Source organism: Streptopelia decaocto (genome assembly GCF_964273445.1).
Source record: "Streptopelia decaocto genome assembly, chromosome: 7".
Classification (NCBI taxonomy): Eukaryota; Metazoa; Chordata; class Aves; order Columbiformes; family Columbidae; genus Streptopelia; species Streptopelia decaocto.
Genome location: NC_138661.1, coordinates 33,647,027 through 33,665,093, shown reverse-complemented (window position 1 = coordinate 33,665,093; position 18,067 = coordinate 33,647,027). Strand labels below are relative to the sequence as shown.

The 18,067-nt window shown below is 38.5% G+C and overlaps 1 protein-coding gene across 1 annotated transcript; it reads right to left on the bottom strand.

Annotated features, from left to right (window-relative positions):
* Positions 1-815: 815 nt before the first annotated feature.
* On the bottom strand, positions 816-17,484 carry FAM98B (family with sequence similarity 98 member B). Its single transcript, XM_082059476.1, has 8 exons — positions 17,314-17,484; positions 16,266-16,414; positions 15,267-15,401; positions 14,398-14,576; positions 8,436-8,516; positions 7,923-8,039; positions 5,465-5,632; positions 816-4,012 (listed from the first exon to the last, which is right to left on the bottom strand). The coding sequence occupies exons 1-8, from the start codon at positions 17,376-17,378 to the stop codon at positions 3,665-3,667; spliced, it is 1,242 nt and encodes a 413-aa protein (XP_081915602.1). The 5' UTR covers positions 17,379-17,484; the 3' UTR covers positions 816-3,664.
* Between the last annotated feature and the right edge of the window lie 583 nt (positions 17,485-18,067).

Sequence of the window (18,067 nt, the reverse complement as noted above, 5' to 3'; positions counted from 1 at the left end):
AGATTATTCTTCACTATTTTAGTGGTCGACACAGTACAGACACTGTTTTGCTACTTGCTATTCCAAGTATTACAGAGCTCAACTCTTCATTAGCCCAATCTATCTCTCACTTTTGTTGTTAAGAATGCTAATTCGGAAAATATTTCACAGCATAACAGCTAAGTCATTAGTCATTAGTGTCTGCTGATGCTGGCTATTACACAGGCAGCTCTCTAGCACCCTCAAGACTTGCTATTCTTTACCTTGAAGTAAACCTCAAAGTATCTTACCACAAATATGTTTCAATGGGGCATAGTGCATATTCATTCAGTTACCTTCAGTCACCTGAGGGAGAACAAGGAGTGCACACTAACTACTGAAAACATGATTTCTATTTATATGGGCAAATCTGGCCTACAGTCATACACATACAAAACAAATAGTATTTTAATTAGTAATTACAGAAATTAGAAAAAAAAAAAAAAAAGAGAAAACGTCAGAAGTAATTGGAGGATATTTTCTTAGCTTGTGTAATGACAAAAGTACTGATCATACAGACCTATGTAATTTTTTTTTTTTACTACGATAAAATTTAACTGAGATTCCTTAGTAATCCCAGGTAATGTAATAGGGATACATTTGTGACATGCGCTGTCTGTTGAAATTTTCCTCCATTGTCATCTACTGCCCTCTCCATTTTGGTCAAAATATATCTGTTATTTTTCATTATCACAAAAAGTAAGTTCCATCATTATTGTAAATCACCAGCAGGAATTCTTCCTTACAAACACAGGAGGAACATATGATGGTGCATCCAAATCACACTACACAAGTGATGCAAACAACTTCAAGTACAGTACTTTATTCCTTAGTGTTTACAGCTGTTAACAAAAGTGTGTCTCTCTCAAATCCCGAAAAAAAAACCCCACCAACCTATTTTTCAATTCTTTATCAACCAAACCAATATTCAGGTAGATATTCACTAGGTGTGAATAAACACAAAAATGCTCAAACATATGAAAATCTTTTACTTACAACAGAATTTTGAAAACGCTATTTTTTCAAGACAGACATACAAAATTTAAGAGGTTCAAATCAATTATTTTCACGGTATTATTGCATCTTTTGATAAATTAATAGCAAATGTTCTGACAACAGAGGACAGAAAAGGATACCTCTATGAAATGTGGTGGTGCTTACTTCAGTTTTCAAATACCAGCTTCACATTTTGGAATTATTTAAAAAAACTGAAATGACCAGATTACCAAAAAAAAAAAAAAAAAAATCATCTTTAACCTATTGAAATTCCCATCTTCTACATGGTCTACATAAGTATAATTGAAATATGACACTGAAATAATTTAACTGTTAGAATTACTTGTGGGCATACAGCTGTTTCACTTGATGGTTTACTTCATTCAAAACTGCCCTGTCAGGACAAACTGAGGAGTGTAAAAGCACCGAGGCACATCCACAGTTACAATAGCTCAACTAAACCAGCCCAACTTCACATCTTAAGACTGATGAAATCTTTATGCATAGATAAGCCATTTGATTTTCTTAGCATTTTTTCTTTGGTGAAGCTAAATGCTTGACTGCTGTTCCGAAATTACTTGTAGCAAAAAATGAATTTTATATTAAGGCTTTGGTTGTTCCAAACTACTCCGTTCCTTTGCTGACCGACATTTCACCTCCAAGGCCCATGGTCTCATCTGGTACGTCATCAATTTCTGAGCAATTCCAGAGGATTAGGTAAAAATCAAGCTCAAACACAAGGAAACCAGTATTATGCTCCCACATGACCCATGAGGGTCTCTCCATAACGACTGCAGAGGCTGATAACAGCTTAGGTCAGAAAGGAGTGTAGAAAAACAAAAACAAACCTGGCAGAGGAACTATATTTAGCTAGGCTGCATCTACCATATCACAAGCAGTATTCTCAAGCAGACTGTGATCAGAGAGGAACAGGACAGAAACTTCTGAAGTTTATTTGGATTAAACTTTCAAATGGTAAGGCTGGTGATGGCTAATCAACAAAATCTGACACAGGCTTTTGAAAGAAACAATAATTTGATTTTGAACAGAGCTTTACATTCCTGCATAAAGCTGCTTATGAAACAGGACATGATGCACATGTTCCTGAAGGTAAAAGAACATCTTTAGAGCACACCGAATACGGACACCCACAGGAAATTTGTGCAGAAAGAACTCATAACTGTGGAACATAAAACCAAAATAAAATCCTAAAGTTCAACCTGCAGGTAAGCTTACAGGTCATACTCAAAATGCTTCACACCTGCTGTGCTATGCAATCAACAGACATCCCCAGGTTCATCAGGTGCCTTCCCAAATCTCTCTGTAGTAACATGACCACGGTAAACACTGTCAAGAGTATGTACCTGGGAATCATCTCCCTGTTCTACCTCTGTACTCAGGAGTGGCCTCAAAGCAGGGGAGGTAGATCTAAAAGACTCTGGACAACAGAAACTGTCTTCTTTAAACGACAGCTCTAAATTTTATTCTTGTCTACATGTATTTACAGCCATAACTGTATGAAACCTAACTGCTCCTTCTAGACTGACACAGCCTGTGAAGGAAAAGGCACCCTTACAATATCAAGACGGTTTCTTTTAGGCTATCAGACTAATTGTCTGGCAGAGTAAGAGAGAGACAAGTCATTGACAAAGGGTAACTGCTGTAGATGTCTTATTAGCAGGGCAGTCCGCGATGCCCAAACAATTGGCAGGCGGGGGAGGAAAAAAAAAAAAAAAAAGGAAAAAACCCCAAAGAAATGGTATATTCTTTCTCAAGAAGCTCAGTTTATTCAACCTTCATGTCTCAAGGCTGATTCAGAAGGAATATATAAATGAACCCTTACCAGATATGATGGCTGCAGAAGTTTCCTGCCCAATCTGATCTTAAAATATTTTTATGAAACAACAATAAAATGGAAAAGAGGTTATATGAAGACAGACACTATCAAAACTCACCATGATTCTGAATTTATGGTATGTGCTCTGACCTTCAGTCTCTCATATATTTAGGAACACACAAAACAACTTGGTTTCATTAGTTTCTGTAGAGTATTAATTCAGAATGTTACTTTTATATGAAGCTCTGGAAGCATAAGAAACCAAATTGAGTAATTTTGACCGAAGCCTTAAGGATTTCACCACTTGATATTAAAATTCATTTACTTGTCCCGCATGAAAACTAGATTAAGAAAAAAAGCCTGAAAACAGCATTCTAGAGTCTTTTGAAAGTGTTTCCATCCAGTTCCTAGGCCCATTTTGGTTTTTTTCTACACAGCATTTTAGAGCAGGGGAGTGGACATGCAACATGCAATAATTAGAGAAGCCTAAACATCAAATAATATACTTTTTGTTTGCTTATAAAGGGGTTTATTCAGTTTTCTGAGACTTATTTTAAATAAAAAGACATATTAAAAAACACCATATGAGCAGAAAAACAAGGACTTTAGTCATCACATTTTAGTATAAAAGTTCTGATCAGTTAACTAAAAGAATTCAATGACAACATCAGCTGGTCTAATGCAATGATTCATATGACCATGCTTAATTCTAAGCTAAACCAAAGTTAACATATCTAAATTCCTGATATCAGTAAACACCACCACTGTATTTTGCCAGTTACTCTATTATTATTTACAGTATTTTAGTATCTTTTAGTATCTTCGGTATCCTCCCCCTCCCCTTCCACCATATGGATCACCATAGCCTCCCCTGCCACCATAACCTCCCCTGCCACCTTGGAAGCCACCTCCTCCTCTTCCACCACCTCTGAAACCCCCACCTCCAAAACCTCCACCCCCAAAGCCCCCACCCCCAAAGCCCCCACCTCCTCCTCCTCTACCCCCCCCAGCCCCCCAGTTGCCCCTTCCACCACCACCTCCACCTCCCCAGCCACCTCTTCCACCACCTTCTTGTCGTTTTTGCCAAGGAGGCATTTCAGGAGGAGGTGGTTCAATCTCTGTTGGTCTGCCTCCACGGTCAGGTACTCTACCCATCAGAACCTATATGGAAAAATAGGTCATTTTTAGTTTAAAAAAAAAATAGTAATAATAAATTGAAGGGACACAGGGTTCTTCTTCTACAGACAAAGACATGCTGCCTGCTCTTCACAGGAGATAAGGCCCCCTAGGTGTGGACCCTGACAGCAGAATCCCTATTTCCTGTCCTTGTAACTTGCCCCAACACAACAGAACTCGAAGTGATCCAATTTTCCACCTGTAACATTGAAATAACAGCAGCTAGCTAGTTCATGTTACTTTTGTGAAATCTTTATGAAGAAAGCTACACATGTCAAGTACTAGTATTACAACATGCAATATATGTAATTAATACATAATATACATGAATGTATAAATATATATTCATAGACTCCTTATGATGCAGCTCTTCTACTTAAAAGCGCATATCGAAAAAGCTGGCAAAAAACGTAAACTGGCAAACTGATGTGCAACTCTAAAAGCAGAGCCAGTTTGCCGTGGATCAGAAACTACTGACACTCAAAGAGCTGGAATGGACAAAATACGTAACATGCTGCAGTAACACTTTCAAGAAAAGGAAAAAAAAGGGGATCTTGACTTTAATGGATATTACTCAGTGTGCAAAAAGGGGACAGTACGGGACAGTATTACACAAAACACTAAGATGAAGAACAAAGAGGTATCCAAGTAGGCCTTTTTGTTGTTTTCATATTTCATAAACTCTGTGTGATGAATGTTAACATACTCTAGTCAGTCCCATGCACTCCAGTTAAGTCCCCTCTAGAAAAAAAACTTTTTCCAAGATCCTACAATGATTAAGAAATTTCAGCATCTTTGGGATCAACAAATATTAAAGGGTATCTAAATGAGGCACAAAACTTTAGAAAAATCTGTAAATAAAGGAGTAATAAAAACAGGCTTAGTCATCCTTTGAACGGTGAAACTCATGTCATTACTTCAAGCTTCAGCTTCTATCAGACACAAGAAAGCAGCACAATGTTAATTTATGACCACAGCCAAACCAAATAATTTTACTTTGCAGCAAAATGACACTCCCACGGAATCTTTTATGATTCATACCGATTAACTAAAGACACTGGTTTACGAACTGAACAACATGATCCTGGCAACAGGTAGCCCAGAAACTGATACCAGAAAGACTTACACACATCCTTAACTTGAGGTGTGCAGTTCCACCGAACTCGAGTCATTTACAGACAAACACCGCTCCCCGCCCCCACTGTTCCTTCACATCTTGGCTACTGCTTTATCCTGTTGCCTGACTGTGTGTAGTAAGATAAAAAAGAAGTTGCTGCAATGTTTACTGCAATTCTGCAAATCTTCCTTTCTTAAAGCACCAGGTATCTTGCAAAAAGAAATGAAAATATTAAGCAAAGAGTACAATTACAGAATTACTTTTGATAGGTCTGTAAAATCCCATGTGCTTTGATCACATCCCAGAAAGAAAAAGCATACCTTGTTGATCGCACAGACTGTATTTTCCCGTGTTGATCCACTACTTGTTCTTATGATCTTTGATAAATCTTCTCGAGCAGCGAGAAGGTGAGCTAACGTAATAGTTGACTTTGGAGATAATGCATAGCGCTTGGGCTGATAGATTCGTGCTATGTCATCTGTTTTTACCTAAATGATAAAAATCAAACACAACTTACTTGCTAGGCATAAAACACACAAACCCGCTGTAAACCATGTCTTGGTCTCGGTAAGTTTCAATTTGAACACAGGGTGTAATTTATGAAAATCTAGGTTATTTTACAAAATGTAGTGCCAGTTGTTACCAATTCTCTTCATACTGACGGACCTATGGTACAAAAAAAGCTGCTGATTATCTTTAATTGATGCTGAAACTTAGCACCATTACAAAAGAAACTCTCCTACCCACTGGCATCAAACAGATTCTTTGATGTTTTCCAACATAACTAAAGACTAAAATTTTAGAGTCTAAGCTGCTCTCTCAAGAGATTTACATAGCCATATTTAACAGATCCCTTCTATATGTGATGCAAACAGAGCAGCCTCAAAGTAAGTTCAATCTGTGGGAAAAAACAAACAAACAAACAAACAAACAACATATCAATGTTCTGGAAACATCTAGAATGATCAGAGTAAAAACAAATTTGACCTTGGATGGACTAGACAACAGGTGCTGTTCCTTTACATGACTGTTTTGCTAGGCAATTACTGTACCATTTACGGATCCATTTCAGTCTGCAAACTTACCTCTCCTGGGGACTGAATTAGTGAAAAAAACCCAAATCAAATGAACAACAAAAAAACCCACACAAAAAATGCCACCCGATCAAAAGAAGAGAAAGGTATCATACCTATTTAATGGTGTGGAAAAAAAGGCAAGCTAACAAATAAATTAAGAAAGGACAACAATTTGACTCCTGGCTTAAAAAAAAATAAAATATCTGAATTATATCAATGCCACAACTTTTTCAATCCCCAAAGTCTTCTTGGAGAAGTTATAAACAAATATTTCTACAAGAGAAATAAGGAAAAAAGATTAAAAATCATACCTAATTTTGAATTAAGATGTAACCTGGTTATTTCTGTAACTGCATACTATTTCACATCAGCAGTCTTTATGAGACAGGAAAATGAATCACCTTACTAGTTTATCATAATTAAAAATCTCTTTAAACTATTGTTCTATTGTGAAAGCGTATTGTTTTTCACATTGTTTGAATGGAATAATATCAAGTGACTTAAAAATTTTAGTCTGATTAAGTCAGTCATCAACTAACACCAACTACAAATTAGAAGCATACTTTAAATTTGGAAATATATAGTTATATTGGTACAGCTACAGTGAGTTATACACATAGGGACACCTCCTGGCTTCTGTTAGCTAAATGCCCTCCTTTTCGTTTCTTGCAGCAGGAACGCATTCACAGCCCCTGCAGAAATTCAATAGTGAGCCATTCCAAAGCAGCACAGCAGCAGTTAGCCTCATGTCTTGCAGTGAACTTTAACGAGCTTCACAAACCCAATTCTGTCTGCATGTGTCACTGACAAATTGTGACACCAGAATGACTTGTAACAACCCATGCTTTCAGTAAGCTTTCAAAGTTTTAAGACTTATCCATCTTAAGCTTTCTACACAGACCTTTGGAAGGGAAGTTGATCTTGCAGCAAAAACATCTGCCTCCAGCTTCCCACATGGATATTCACCAAGTTACAAGTTACCTTATCACCCTACCCTCCTGGATAGAAACAATATATATTTCTAGCTCAGAGATATCAGACTGGTTAATCACGACAATTTGTTAATATACAGACTACTAGGAAATAGTACAAATGAAATGATCACAATTAAAATAAAAAACAGCAGAAAAAATCCAGAAGTGGTTTGGAATTTTCAGCCACCTGAAGGATTACAAGTTATTGTGTGCTTTTCTCATACAAGCTGTTTTTCAAAGCACCTGTTCAACTGACTGTATATTCAGTAGCCCTGAATCCATGACAGGTAGCAGTCACTGTAATCTCACTAACTTTATGGGCAGTCACTTTTTGCACCCAATCCATGTTAAGGCCCAGTGTTTGTCTTGCTCTTTCATCTGCATGAGAAAAGCTGAAGTTCCCTCCCAGTTTACTTGATTGGAATGGGGTGGATATAGAAAAGAAAAAGAAGAGATGTGAACTCATTAAAGTGAGAAACCCCAAGACAGGATGCTAGAATTTATAACTGTGAAGCTACAGTCACAAAGGATGGATTGTGCCATCTGGTCAAATCCTTCCCCTTCCTCAATATCTAGGACTTGAATGTTACAACCCAGGATAAGGAACTGGGCAGAAAGAAGATAACAGTAGTGAAAGTGTTTTTACACGGTATGTATATTCGGTAGGAAGACTTGGGGAATTGTAGCAGACTCCCACCTACAGGAAGCAAAAAATACAGCAAGCTTACCTTTGCCCTATCAGACCAGCCAAATGACTGTACCGTCACATCCAGCCTCTTCACTAACATCCGTCGGCGACATTCGTACTCACTGCGAAGAGCATCATTGATTTTTTCCAATTTTTCCTGAAGTGTTACAATAAAATATCCAAATATTCAAATCTATAAAGTTATAGAAGTCAATTTAAAGTTAACCCCATCCAGCAACTAAGATGTCTATCCCCATGTGACCACTGTGAATGACATAAAATTAGGGGTGCATCTGTGTAGCACTACAGTAGTATTTATATACAAAATATTTTGCAAGTTAATAAGTGGATGAACCAATACAAAGCCTGTCTTATAACATGAATCTTGGAAGTGGCTGATTAGCACTGTTAATATTTAGCAACTGAATTTTAGTATTAATATTTAGCAACAGAACAGTAATTTTAAAATCGACAAAGTTAGATAAAGCCACATGCATTAATTTTGACCACCCTTTTAAGTACAGAAAAAAGAAATGGAGAGACTTTTTTTTACCACTTGGTCAGAATTCAGAGGTTTTGTTAGCAGTGATTTCCCCACGTGGTTGTTTTGAACTTTTGAGAGAATGTCCTTTATCTGAAACAGAACATATACTTCTTCTCAGAACACAAATTATATTTATTTCAGCACAACTTGCTGCAATCACAATTTGCTACTCATAAAATCACATACAGCACATTGGTTTTAGTAGATCCATGAAAACAGATATGCATCTTCTGACTTATCATCCGTTACTAAAAGAAGATTTCTGGAATACTTTCACTACATGACCAACTTCTATACAAAAATATTTTATGGCACATCACTCCTCCTCCCAGTTGTAAGAGAACAATATGCATACAGCAAATTTATCATGTGCATGTAGGAAGTAGTACTAGTTAAATTAGTCATTCTACTTATTTAGTGTTGTAACTGCAACTAAGGAAACAATCAGAATCTAAGAGTTCTGTTGCCAAATGCCAGACTTGGGTACAAATTCTGGTGAGGGGTGCTAGTAAGAAAGGCAAGAGATATGATAGGTATGCAGCCATTCTCTCTCACTAATTTTCTTGTAATGGTATAATTGGTTCCATTCAACATATGTTTAAGTCTTCTATGTTCACTCCAAATCAGCCTTGCTTTTATTTTGTCCACTGGTTTTTGCCTTCAATAATTGGGGATGAAGTAGCCTCTCTTTCTGCCTTCCAACTCCACTGCATTCTCCTATCTCACCACAAGAAACCTTTACCCCCTCTCCCTGAAGGAATTTACTTTGCCACAGCTCTTCTAAAACTGTTACCATGAAGAGCACAACACTCATACATAACTTACCAGCCAACTGATTTTTCACCTGGAGTAGACTGCATGCAAATTATCATTCCTGCAAGTTTTGCACACAGTCTGACGGGGAGAACTACTACATCTTCATTTGCTTTTGTAAATAATTATGGTAAACCAAGTCAAACGACTAAAACTAGAGTTTATTTTCTGTTACACGTCACAAAGAAGGATTGAGGTAGTGCATGATCCACAGTAAACGTGTAGCTGAGGACAGCTGTTAGATACATTTGCAAGGATTATAAGACTTCAGGTATGCACACAGGCACTTACACTAAATTTATCATAAGGGTAAGGTTCAAAGCTCACTCTTCCCAGGGTGGTCTGATTTGTCTGTCTTCTAAATGTAGCCAACTTGTTTTGATTTTAGTGAAGCATTTACATGACACCTCTCAATCTACTTCAAAACTCAAATGTACCTAAGCACAAACTATGCTTGAATTTAAATAAATGTCTGAAGAATCAAAACCTAGTAATAATGAACAATACACTAAGATGACACCTTACAACAATACACTAAGATGACAGCATGACACCAAGAGATGAAGAAATCAGTGGTTAGTACAGAAGAAGGGATAAATAGCAGATGAATTAAAGATTCTGTTAGGCAAGAGGTGCCTATCCATATACCATTAAAGTCAGGAATATACTCTCAAAAGTTCTAATGAGTTGAAAGGAAGAGAGTCTATCAAAATGAGACTGGCTGCTGGGGGAGCAAAACAACACACAGACAAAACAACAAATTTCTATAATATTTCTTTCCAAGTTAAAAAGAATATCTATGTAATTTTATTCAGTGACAGTTTTATTAATCAAGCAGCATTTAAGGTGGAATCTTTTCACTGACAAACTGGTCTATGTTCACATTTGTACACACTGTAAAGTCACACCAGATTACTGAATCCCCACTTTACACCCTCACTCCCATCAGCAGGAATCCGAGGGTATGACCTACAACTGCAACAGTGAAATAAGTTGAGCTGCCTGACAGCTGCAGAATTCATCGTCCAGCATTGACTGATGACAAGGCGCTGAGCACAAGAGCTTTGACATACCCTTGTCTGTCATAGCACAAGAATACAACTGATGTATCTACGCTATAACCAGCATACCTGAACACAACAGTTGCCCTAGGTTAAGAAGGATAAGTAGGAGTTGAAAAAAAACAAAACAAAACACCACAGCCACCACCAAAACCCAGAAAGAAGTCTGTATGTGTAGGTGGGAACATCACCAAAAGCAGCACCCAGATAAAAGAGCAGCAAAAACATTCATAGAAACGTAAAACAAATTGTAACAGCCAAATCATCGTAAAGTTCTCATTCACTCAGCTGTAAAAAGCAAGCTAATTAATTAGAAGCTAGATGGAAATTAATATATTTGACTTTTTGATGTACTGTGTAATCAATGACCGTGGTCATATTAAATATTTATGGGATTGTTTTGGAAGTTCACACACTCGAAAAATAGTTGAAAAACAAATCAGTTATTTGATTTGTATGAGGAAAATATTGACTTCAAAATCTGCTGTATAAAAATGTACAGTTATTCTATTATTACCAAATAAAGCAGATCTTTATGCATTGAATATGACATTTCTCATCTGTTTTATAAGTCTACACTCATTAAAATATTTTTAGCTGACATTTCACTACCCTGTTCCATATATTTATTTATTTATTTATTATTTTTACCCTCTGTCAAAGTACAGCAATAATTTCTATGCTTAATGCCATTTATGCAGATAAATATCATATATGCACGCACTTCCAGGGTTTCTAAGATTTTGAAAAAACCTGACCTGAAGAGACATGTCATTAATTTAAGTTATACTATCAAAACTTCAAGGAAGGAACATTATCTTAATTAGTCATAACGTGTAGTGCACAACTGCAGAAAGATCACCTAAAAATCTTAGGCACACAGTATTTTTATCCCGTCCTCTGCCTCTCTTCCATTTACCTGCAGATCATTTTAATTTCAATATTTATCTAACTTTAAAGGCATTTATGTTGGACCCTTATTTCTGGTCGACAGGAAAACTCTTTGGCCTTGTTTCTGCAACTACATTGACACTTAATGTTTAGGCACCATTATGCCTGCAAAATTATTAAACACTAATAGTTAAAAGCAACACACTAACTTAAATATGAATAAATTCTAGGAAGTATTCCGAAATACTTTCAAATATATTCTTCTCATATTTCACTTAAATGTTTTAGCTTAGTTTTGATTTAATTTCTTTGATAACCCTTTATAATTTCTTTTCATTCTCTACTATTAGGGCACCACTTTTCACTACTAGAAAACAAATAAAGTAGGCAAAAAAAATTCGGAAGTCTTTTGAATAATATGGCATTGGAAGTAGTATTAGACTGTCACTTTGTAAGTAGGTGTGAAATTCACACTATCTTGACTGGAAAGGAGCCAGATGTGTGAGTTATAAAGCTCAACACTGCCATAAACTTTTCTGAATCTTTGATCAACGTTCATTTAAATTCTGTGGGAGTTTTGGTACTAAATTTCAGAATGCCTCTCAAATATTACCTTTGTAAATATACTTTACAAGGGAACAGCATCTTTAAAAAAAAATAAAAAAAAAAAACAACCAAGACAAAACACTATTAGTTTCTCAATGGTATAGAATAAAGTAAAATATATTTAATGGTAGGAGGCTGTAAGACTGTCTATTCATCTCTCACATTCTCTTATGTATGTTGATAACCAACCCACTTTATTACAGGAGATGCAAATTAAAAAAGTACTTCCTATGATTGCATATTCAAAGTTTGAGGTACTGTAAAACTCATGGTTTGACCGAAGAAAGCAATCCTAATTTTATAGTAGTCTTTTAAATAAACTGACAAATTATTAAAGACAATCAATGTTCTAACATTCCATACCAAAATACAATGTGTGATCTGTCCCTTTGGTAGATTGCTGCTGTACAGCCAAACTATTCTCAGAACTATTCCCACAGCTAATGACAATGCTGAAGATGCTAGACAGACAAAGAGTAGACATGTTGAAATGCTGCAGATACATTTGCAAATGCAATAAAAATAATAGATTAGCATGTAAATTGCTATTACAAATGATATAGGATAATACTATACTATTGACAGTGCAATTTTGCATAGAACCTAACTAAATCAGAAGCAACAAAATGTTTAAAAAAGAAACTGATCATTTCAATGGATTTTTGGTGAGAATCTAAAAAAAAAAAAAAAACACCAAACCAAACACAGTAACAAAAAGCACAAAGCCAGTGAATTCCAACTGGTGGTATCACCATTCTAACATAGCTAAATCTACAAATGTAAGTATCTAACTCTGTACTGTATCAAAATAACTCTGAACCTGTCCTATATTAAAGCAAGGGATGAAGGACAAGGAGACAAGGAAACATATAGCAGAAATTCTACAAAATTTCCTGAGAGGTAGGAAAAAAATCCTTTGTTTGTAAGGGATGAAACATGCAGAGATGAAATTACTCTATTCATTTGGAGTCACAGAAGATGAATCAACTAGTTTTGCCACTTTTTTACACTCTGAAGTGACTACAAGTGGTGTAACCACTGTGGAATTGACAGACCTGAAAACCCTCACAAAATAGCCTGGGCAGTATTATTAAAAACAAACAAAAGCCCAAACTAACAACAATAACAACCACAACTAAACAAACAAAGCCCCACACACTTTCAAGATTCTACTCATTTTAGTACTTATGAAACTGTAACAGTTTACATAAACTGTAACAGTAACACCCTACACACCAATTCAAGCCTGCGATCCTATCTGAAAGGAAATCCTGAAATTTGCAAAAGGTGGCAGAGACTAGAAGTCTAATAATTCAGAGAAAACTTTCTAGACTATGTGTGTGAGAAGGAACTGGGCCACCAGGCCTGGTCTTACTGTCCTGCAATTGCAAAACTAGAGTCCTACCCCTTTAACATGGGATCAAACTAAATCTGCACCCAAGAAGTGAAGCAAAGGGAAGGCCCCTGCCCAGGGCTGCAGCCCACAAACTCACAGAGGGAGGTCAACAGTACCAGGCAAGTTTCAGTCCATTAGTTATTAGCTGGAACTCTGACATTTTAATCCTCAGAAAACAGTGCTAGAATTGTTTCTTCATCCTTTCCAAAACATTCAATGGAAAGACTGGATATAAATATTTCATTAGAACTCAATGGAACAAGCACTGTTAATAGTGCAGGAATTGGTATTTTCACTGCCATTAAAGGTTTCGTGTTGTGACACTAAAGACGTACAGATATAAGAAATCGATGCAAGTAACAGGCCCTTTCCCCAAAACCTCTCAATGTTCAACTGCCCACTGGCCAATAAGAAGAGGAGCAGGAAGAAAAAAAGAAGCATAATCATGTAAAATTATTAAAGACTCAGCAGCAGAGGGGGATTCATTCCATGTATCTCCCATAGTTCCTAAAGGGGACTGATCACCCACTCTCCCCAAATATCAGGGAGAAATAAAGACCAAAACCTTTAGCTGCCTGACAGAGAAAACAAACTCCACCTCAAGAGCCTATTTACATTCTGCAGTGAGGAAGCCGGATTAAGGATCACATCAGCGAAACTAGCTGGAAACCGGTGGGACACAAATGAAAGATCTGTCCCGTTTCATAAGATTTAAGTTGGCTTATTCACTGGCTATTGGTAATTCAAGCGTTTTCATCCTCTTCTGCAGCTAAAAAAATGGCACTGACAAATCAATACTTGCAATTAGCAATTCATAAATGAAGAAACAAAAATTTAAATTTTTGATATTAAATTTAAATGCATCTGGAAAATACTACAAGTACATAAACGCACCCTCAGTTATTACTCAAAGGCTTCTGCCTGCTGCAGCACATTTAAATGGGTAACAGGAAAACTATGTTACCTCAACTCATACCTTGAATTTGCATGGAAAAGTAAGCCTCATCAGGTACATTGCATCCTCAGGGAAATGCTGAAATACTTCACCTCATAATTAAAACAGTTTAACATTAAGCTGGCTTTCAGAATAAAAATTCCTCTGCAGTTGTCAGATAGGACTTTTATGGATTAGACTGTTGGGCCCTTAACTCTAAAGATGAATGCTCACAGTGTCAGAACAGACAGAACACAAAAAAGTCCATACCTTTTGTTCCACATTGGTTAACAAGAGAGGAATATCAGAAGATGAGGAGTTCGGCAGGCCCAGTGCATCACAAATAGCTTGTACTTCCTGATGAACTTCATTGTGCTTTCCCAAATGAGAGCCTTTAATTTTCTTGCTGTGCAATATCTTTGAAGCCTGAAGTTCTGTACTTAGAAATACTAAAGAGAAAAGTGTCATAATTGCAGATGTAGAGAAACTTAAATATTTCTGCATCCACATTCTCATATACAAATACAATATTTACATTTATAGTGAGACCACCATAAAAAGAGAGACTCTATCTCAGTTCTCTCCTGGACAGGTCAGAATTAGTTTCCCATTTTTTATCTGAACTAACTCACCTGACTTCCCACCTTCAGTCTACAGACTGTATTTAACTCCTTAACCCACTTCCACCACCAGACCCCTAGTGCCTTGGATACTTTAATATTATCATGCTGGTTCCTGCTGCTACTCCTTTGTCCAAGTCCAGTATAAAACCAGACTTTGCTTCTCTCAATGCTGCTTTCAGCACTTTCAAATCACATAGCATTTTCTTTTAAGCTGCCCAGAAACTTCTCAGAAATACTGGAAGCAAAGTCTCAGTTTCAGCTAAGCTGGAACTGGATCAAGAGAGGGATCAGGAGGCCTCAGTAGGTTGAAATGTTAGTTTCTACTAAAATAGTTTTCTCATAGTTTATTATTTTCCACTTCTGCACAAGTGAGCTGACACATAGTCAGCTAAGTTGTAATGATTGCACACAAATACTTAAATACACATAAAGAACTATTTAATGTAAATTGTACAACAACAACAGAGCATGCATGTAAAATACTGTCTTATAAATGGGAAAATGATTATAACTTACAGAGGAGTTTAAGACAATCTTCTTTCTCTCTTAATCTGTCCTTGATGTCTCCAGATATAAGTGATGAATACGGGCAAGACATTTCTCTCAGAAAACCACTAATCTCAAGCTGGAAGCTTTCTATATCTTTATCACCTGTGGGGATAAATAAATGCAAAACTAATGGCTTTTTACAGAAACATCAAACTGTAATCTAATTGTCTCAACTTACACATTTAAATTGCAGGTTTCAACAGCCCAGACAAAGATTTATCACATACCACCCCTGTATAATTTTTTTTTCTTGAAGAAATCTCACATACATGCAGACAAGCCTTTTAATAGCTACAGAATACTGTACTCACGCTTTGAACAAGAAGCTGATGCTACAGCAGTCTTTTGAAAACATGAATGCAAATTAACATCACTCGGAAGTGAAGAGCTTATGTCACAAAACAGTGTATCAATATAATTAATTTTCTGATTAACAAGTTACAGGAATCATAAGCCCATTATTTTCAATTGTTTTGGGTTTTGTTTTTGTTTCTTTTTAGTTTCACTACACTTTTGTGAAAACATAAGAAATATAAAATCTCATCCAAGTTTTAGCACTGAACAAAAAGAATCAGGTAGCACTAAGAAGCAACTCATGTGTCTACACACAGTGCTGAATGTGAAACTGCATTGGACCACCTAGTTGAAGATACCATGCTCTGGGATTTAAGCCATCAAAATATGATTACATATAACAGCCACTCACAGGATGTATGAATGTGCTTTTATATATTTATGCAGATCTAAAAAAACCCCCAAAGCATCATCTTTTTTTTCTTTTGAAAGAGTCTTTACAAGACAAGACCTTAATCTAAAAGCTACATACATGCAAATATCACCCTCAGTTTGGCTACCTTCAGCTATCTTCTAAGCTTCAACACTGTAATTTAACTATTAGCTCAACAATATGGATCTAAATACACTGAGCAAATACTAAATTCCTGTAATAAATTAACATCCACGTACCATCTGTTGAAGAGATGCTTTCTTCCATATTACAAAGTGACTTTATTTGGGAACCTAACCAAACACAAAGCTCAAAAAATTCTGGTGAAGACAATCCATTTTCTGCTGCTTTGTTCAGGGCTTCCTCCTCCAAGAGGGGACCAGTGTACCTGCACAGAGGCATAAACATTAGTTAGAAGAAGCAAGTTCAACATAAAATATACACATTTTTAAATCATTTTACTATAAGCTAGTCCATAAATACTTCGAAAGAAATTAATCTTTGTAAGTTACTTTTAGCAAGGAATAATTCAGAATTAAAAAAACACACACAGAAATTGAATGGTAATTTAAAAACAAAATGGCTTGTCAGAAAATAGGAGGCAGGCATTTTCATGTATCACACGTGAATGTGACAACAGAGTTGCATGTCTCAACACATGCTAAACAGACAAGAACTCAAGTATTAATTCAAGCGTTTAGTTAAACACATTTCCTTCCAACATTAACAACTCACTGCTCGAGAGCACCGGCAATGAGACTACCTAAAAATTAAACTAAATTTTACACTGTTTCTGTTCTGTTGCACCTGAAGCGCTTTGGCGGGAGGCAGACGGGCAGCCCGGCCGGCGGGAGACCCGACCGCCCCGCAGAGCTGCAGAGCTGCAGCCCGGACAGGCGGCCCGGCCGCCTCGGCACGGCTGAACGACCCCGCTCCCAGTCCCTCTACACCCCGAGAAACGCCCGCGCAGCCGCTCGCTTCTGCCTTTCCCCCACTAAACCAGGGCCAGCCCAACGCAGCCGCAGTGACTCCGCTCCCGGGCGAGGCAAGAGGCCCAGCTCAGGCCGCAGCCGAGTCTTCCCCGGCACCCACCGGAACGCGGGGCAGGGCCCTCTGCCACCCCCCGATTCCCCTCTGCGGCCGGCGCCGCTCTCCGCTCCCCTCCGCCTCCCCGCCTCCCGCCCGCGGCGAAGCGGCCCCTCTCAGCGCACGGCCGGGCCGTACGGTGCTGGGCTCCCCTTGGCCCCTCGCCCAGCCAAGGGGGAGCCGCTGCTGCTCCCCGATTACCCCAAGGCCTCCAGCGCGTCCAAGATGTCGCACTCCATCTTCGGGCCGGGCGCCAGCTCCCTCATGCCGGTACCGCGGCTCGCCGCCGCCCGCCGCGCCGCGCTGTGCCCTGCTCAAAACGGCCCTCCGCAACCTGCGCCCGCCGTTGCGTTCCGCCCCGCCGCTGCAGGCCCCGGCCGCACTGCCTCCAAGCGGCTCTCCTAGCGGCTGTGTCCCCCGCTCGGGGGGGCTGCAGAGGCGCCCTGTGCCAGGCAGTCGCCCACAACTGGGGACGGCCCTTGCTTTCCCCCGTTACCGAGGGCCATCCAAGCTCTCTCTTTCCTGGAGGGGCTTATCTGCTGGCCCTGCTGCCCTGCTCCGGATTTGGCCCCAGGCCATCGCCCACTGCAGTTGGCTCATCCGTCACCCAGCCACCTGGAGAAAAACAGGTCCAGGAGAGAGCACGATCGCCTTTCTGGCCTCTGTACATGGCTCCTGCCTGCGGAGTCAGCTCTGCTGCCCACAGGCCCTTGCAGCCAGCCCTACGTGTGGGACATGGCTAAAAAAGCAGGTTTTTAGGCCTGTATCTCTACGATATTTCTGGGATCTCTCTGAATGTGGAACTATGCCTGTGGCAGTGCACTGTGGCAGGGACCCCAGTGCCTCAGTTTTCCACTGTGGGGGCCTCAGCCCTGCACCAGGGGTGCGGGCCTGGCAGAGACCAGCTCCTGGAGCCTGGTTGAGCTTAAAATCCAGGCTGTTTATGATATTTTTG

What these genes read in the sequence shown, in the direction of transcription:
- FAM98B (XM_082059476.1), bottom strand. Translation starts at nt 17,378, where the DNA reads ATGAGGGAGCTGGCGCCCGGCCCGAAGATGGAGTGCGACATCTTGGAC. An exon ending in AAGCATCTCTTCAACAGATG is followed by an intron (nt 15,402 to 16,265) that starts GTACGTGGATGT and finishes TTATCCCCACAG; the next exon opens with GTGATAAAGATATAGAAAGC. An exon ending in CTCTGAATTCTGACCAAGTG is followed by an intron (nt 8,040 to 8,435) that starts GTAAAAAAAAGT and finishes GTAACACTTCAG; the next exon opens with GAAAAATTGGAAAAAATCAA.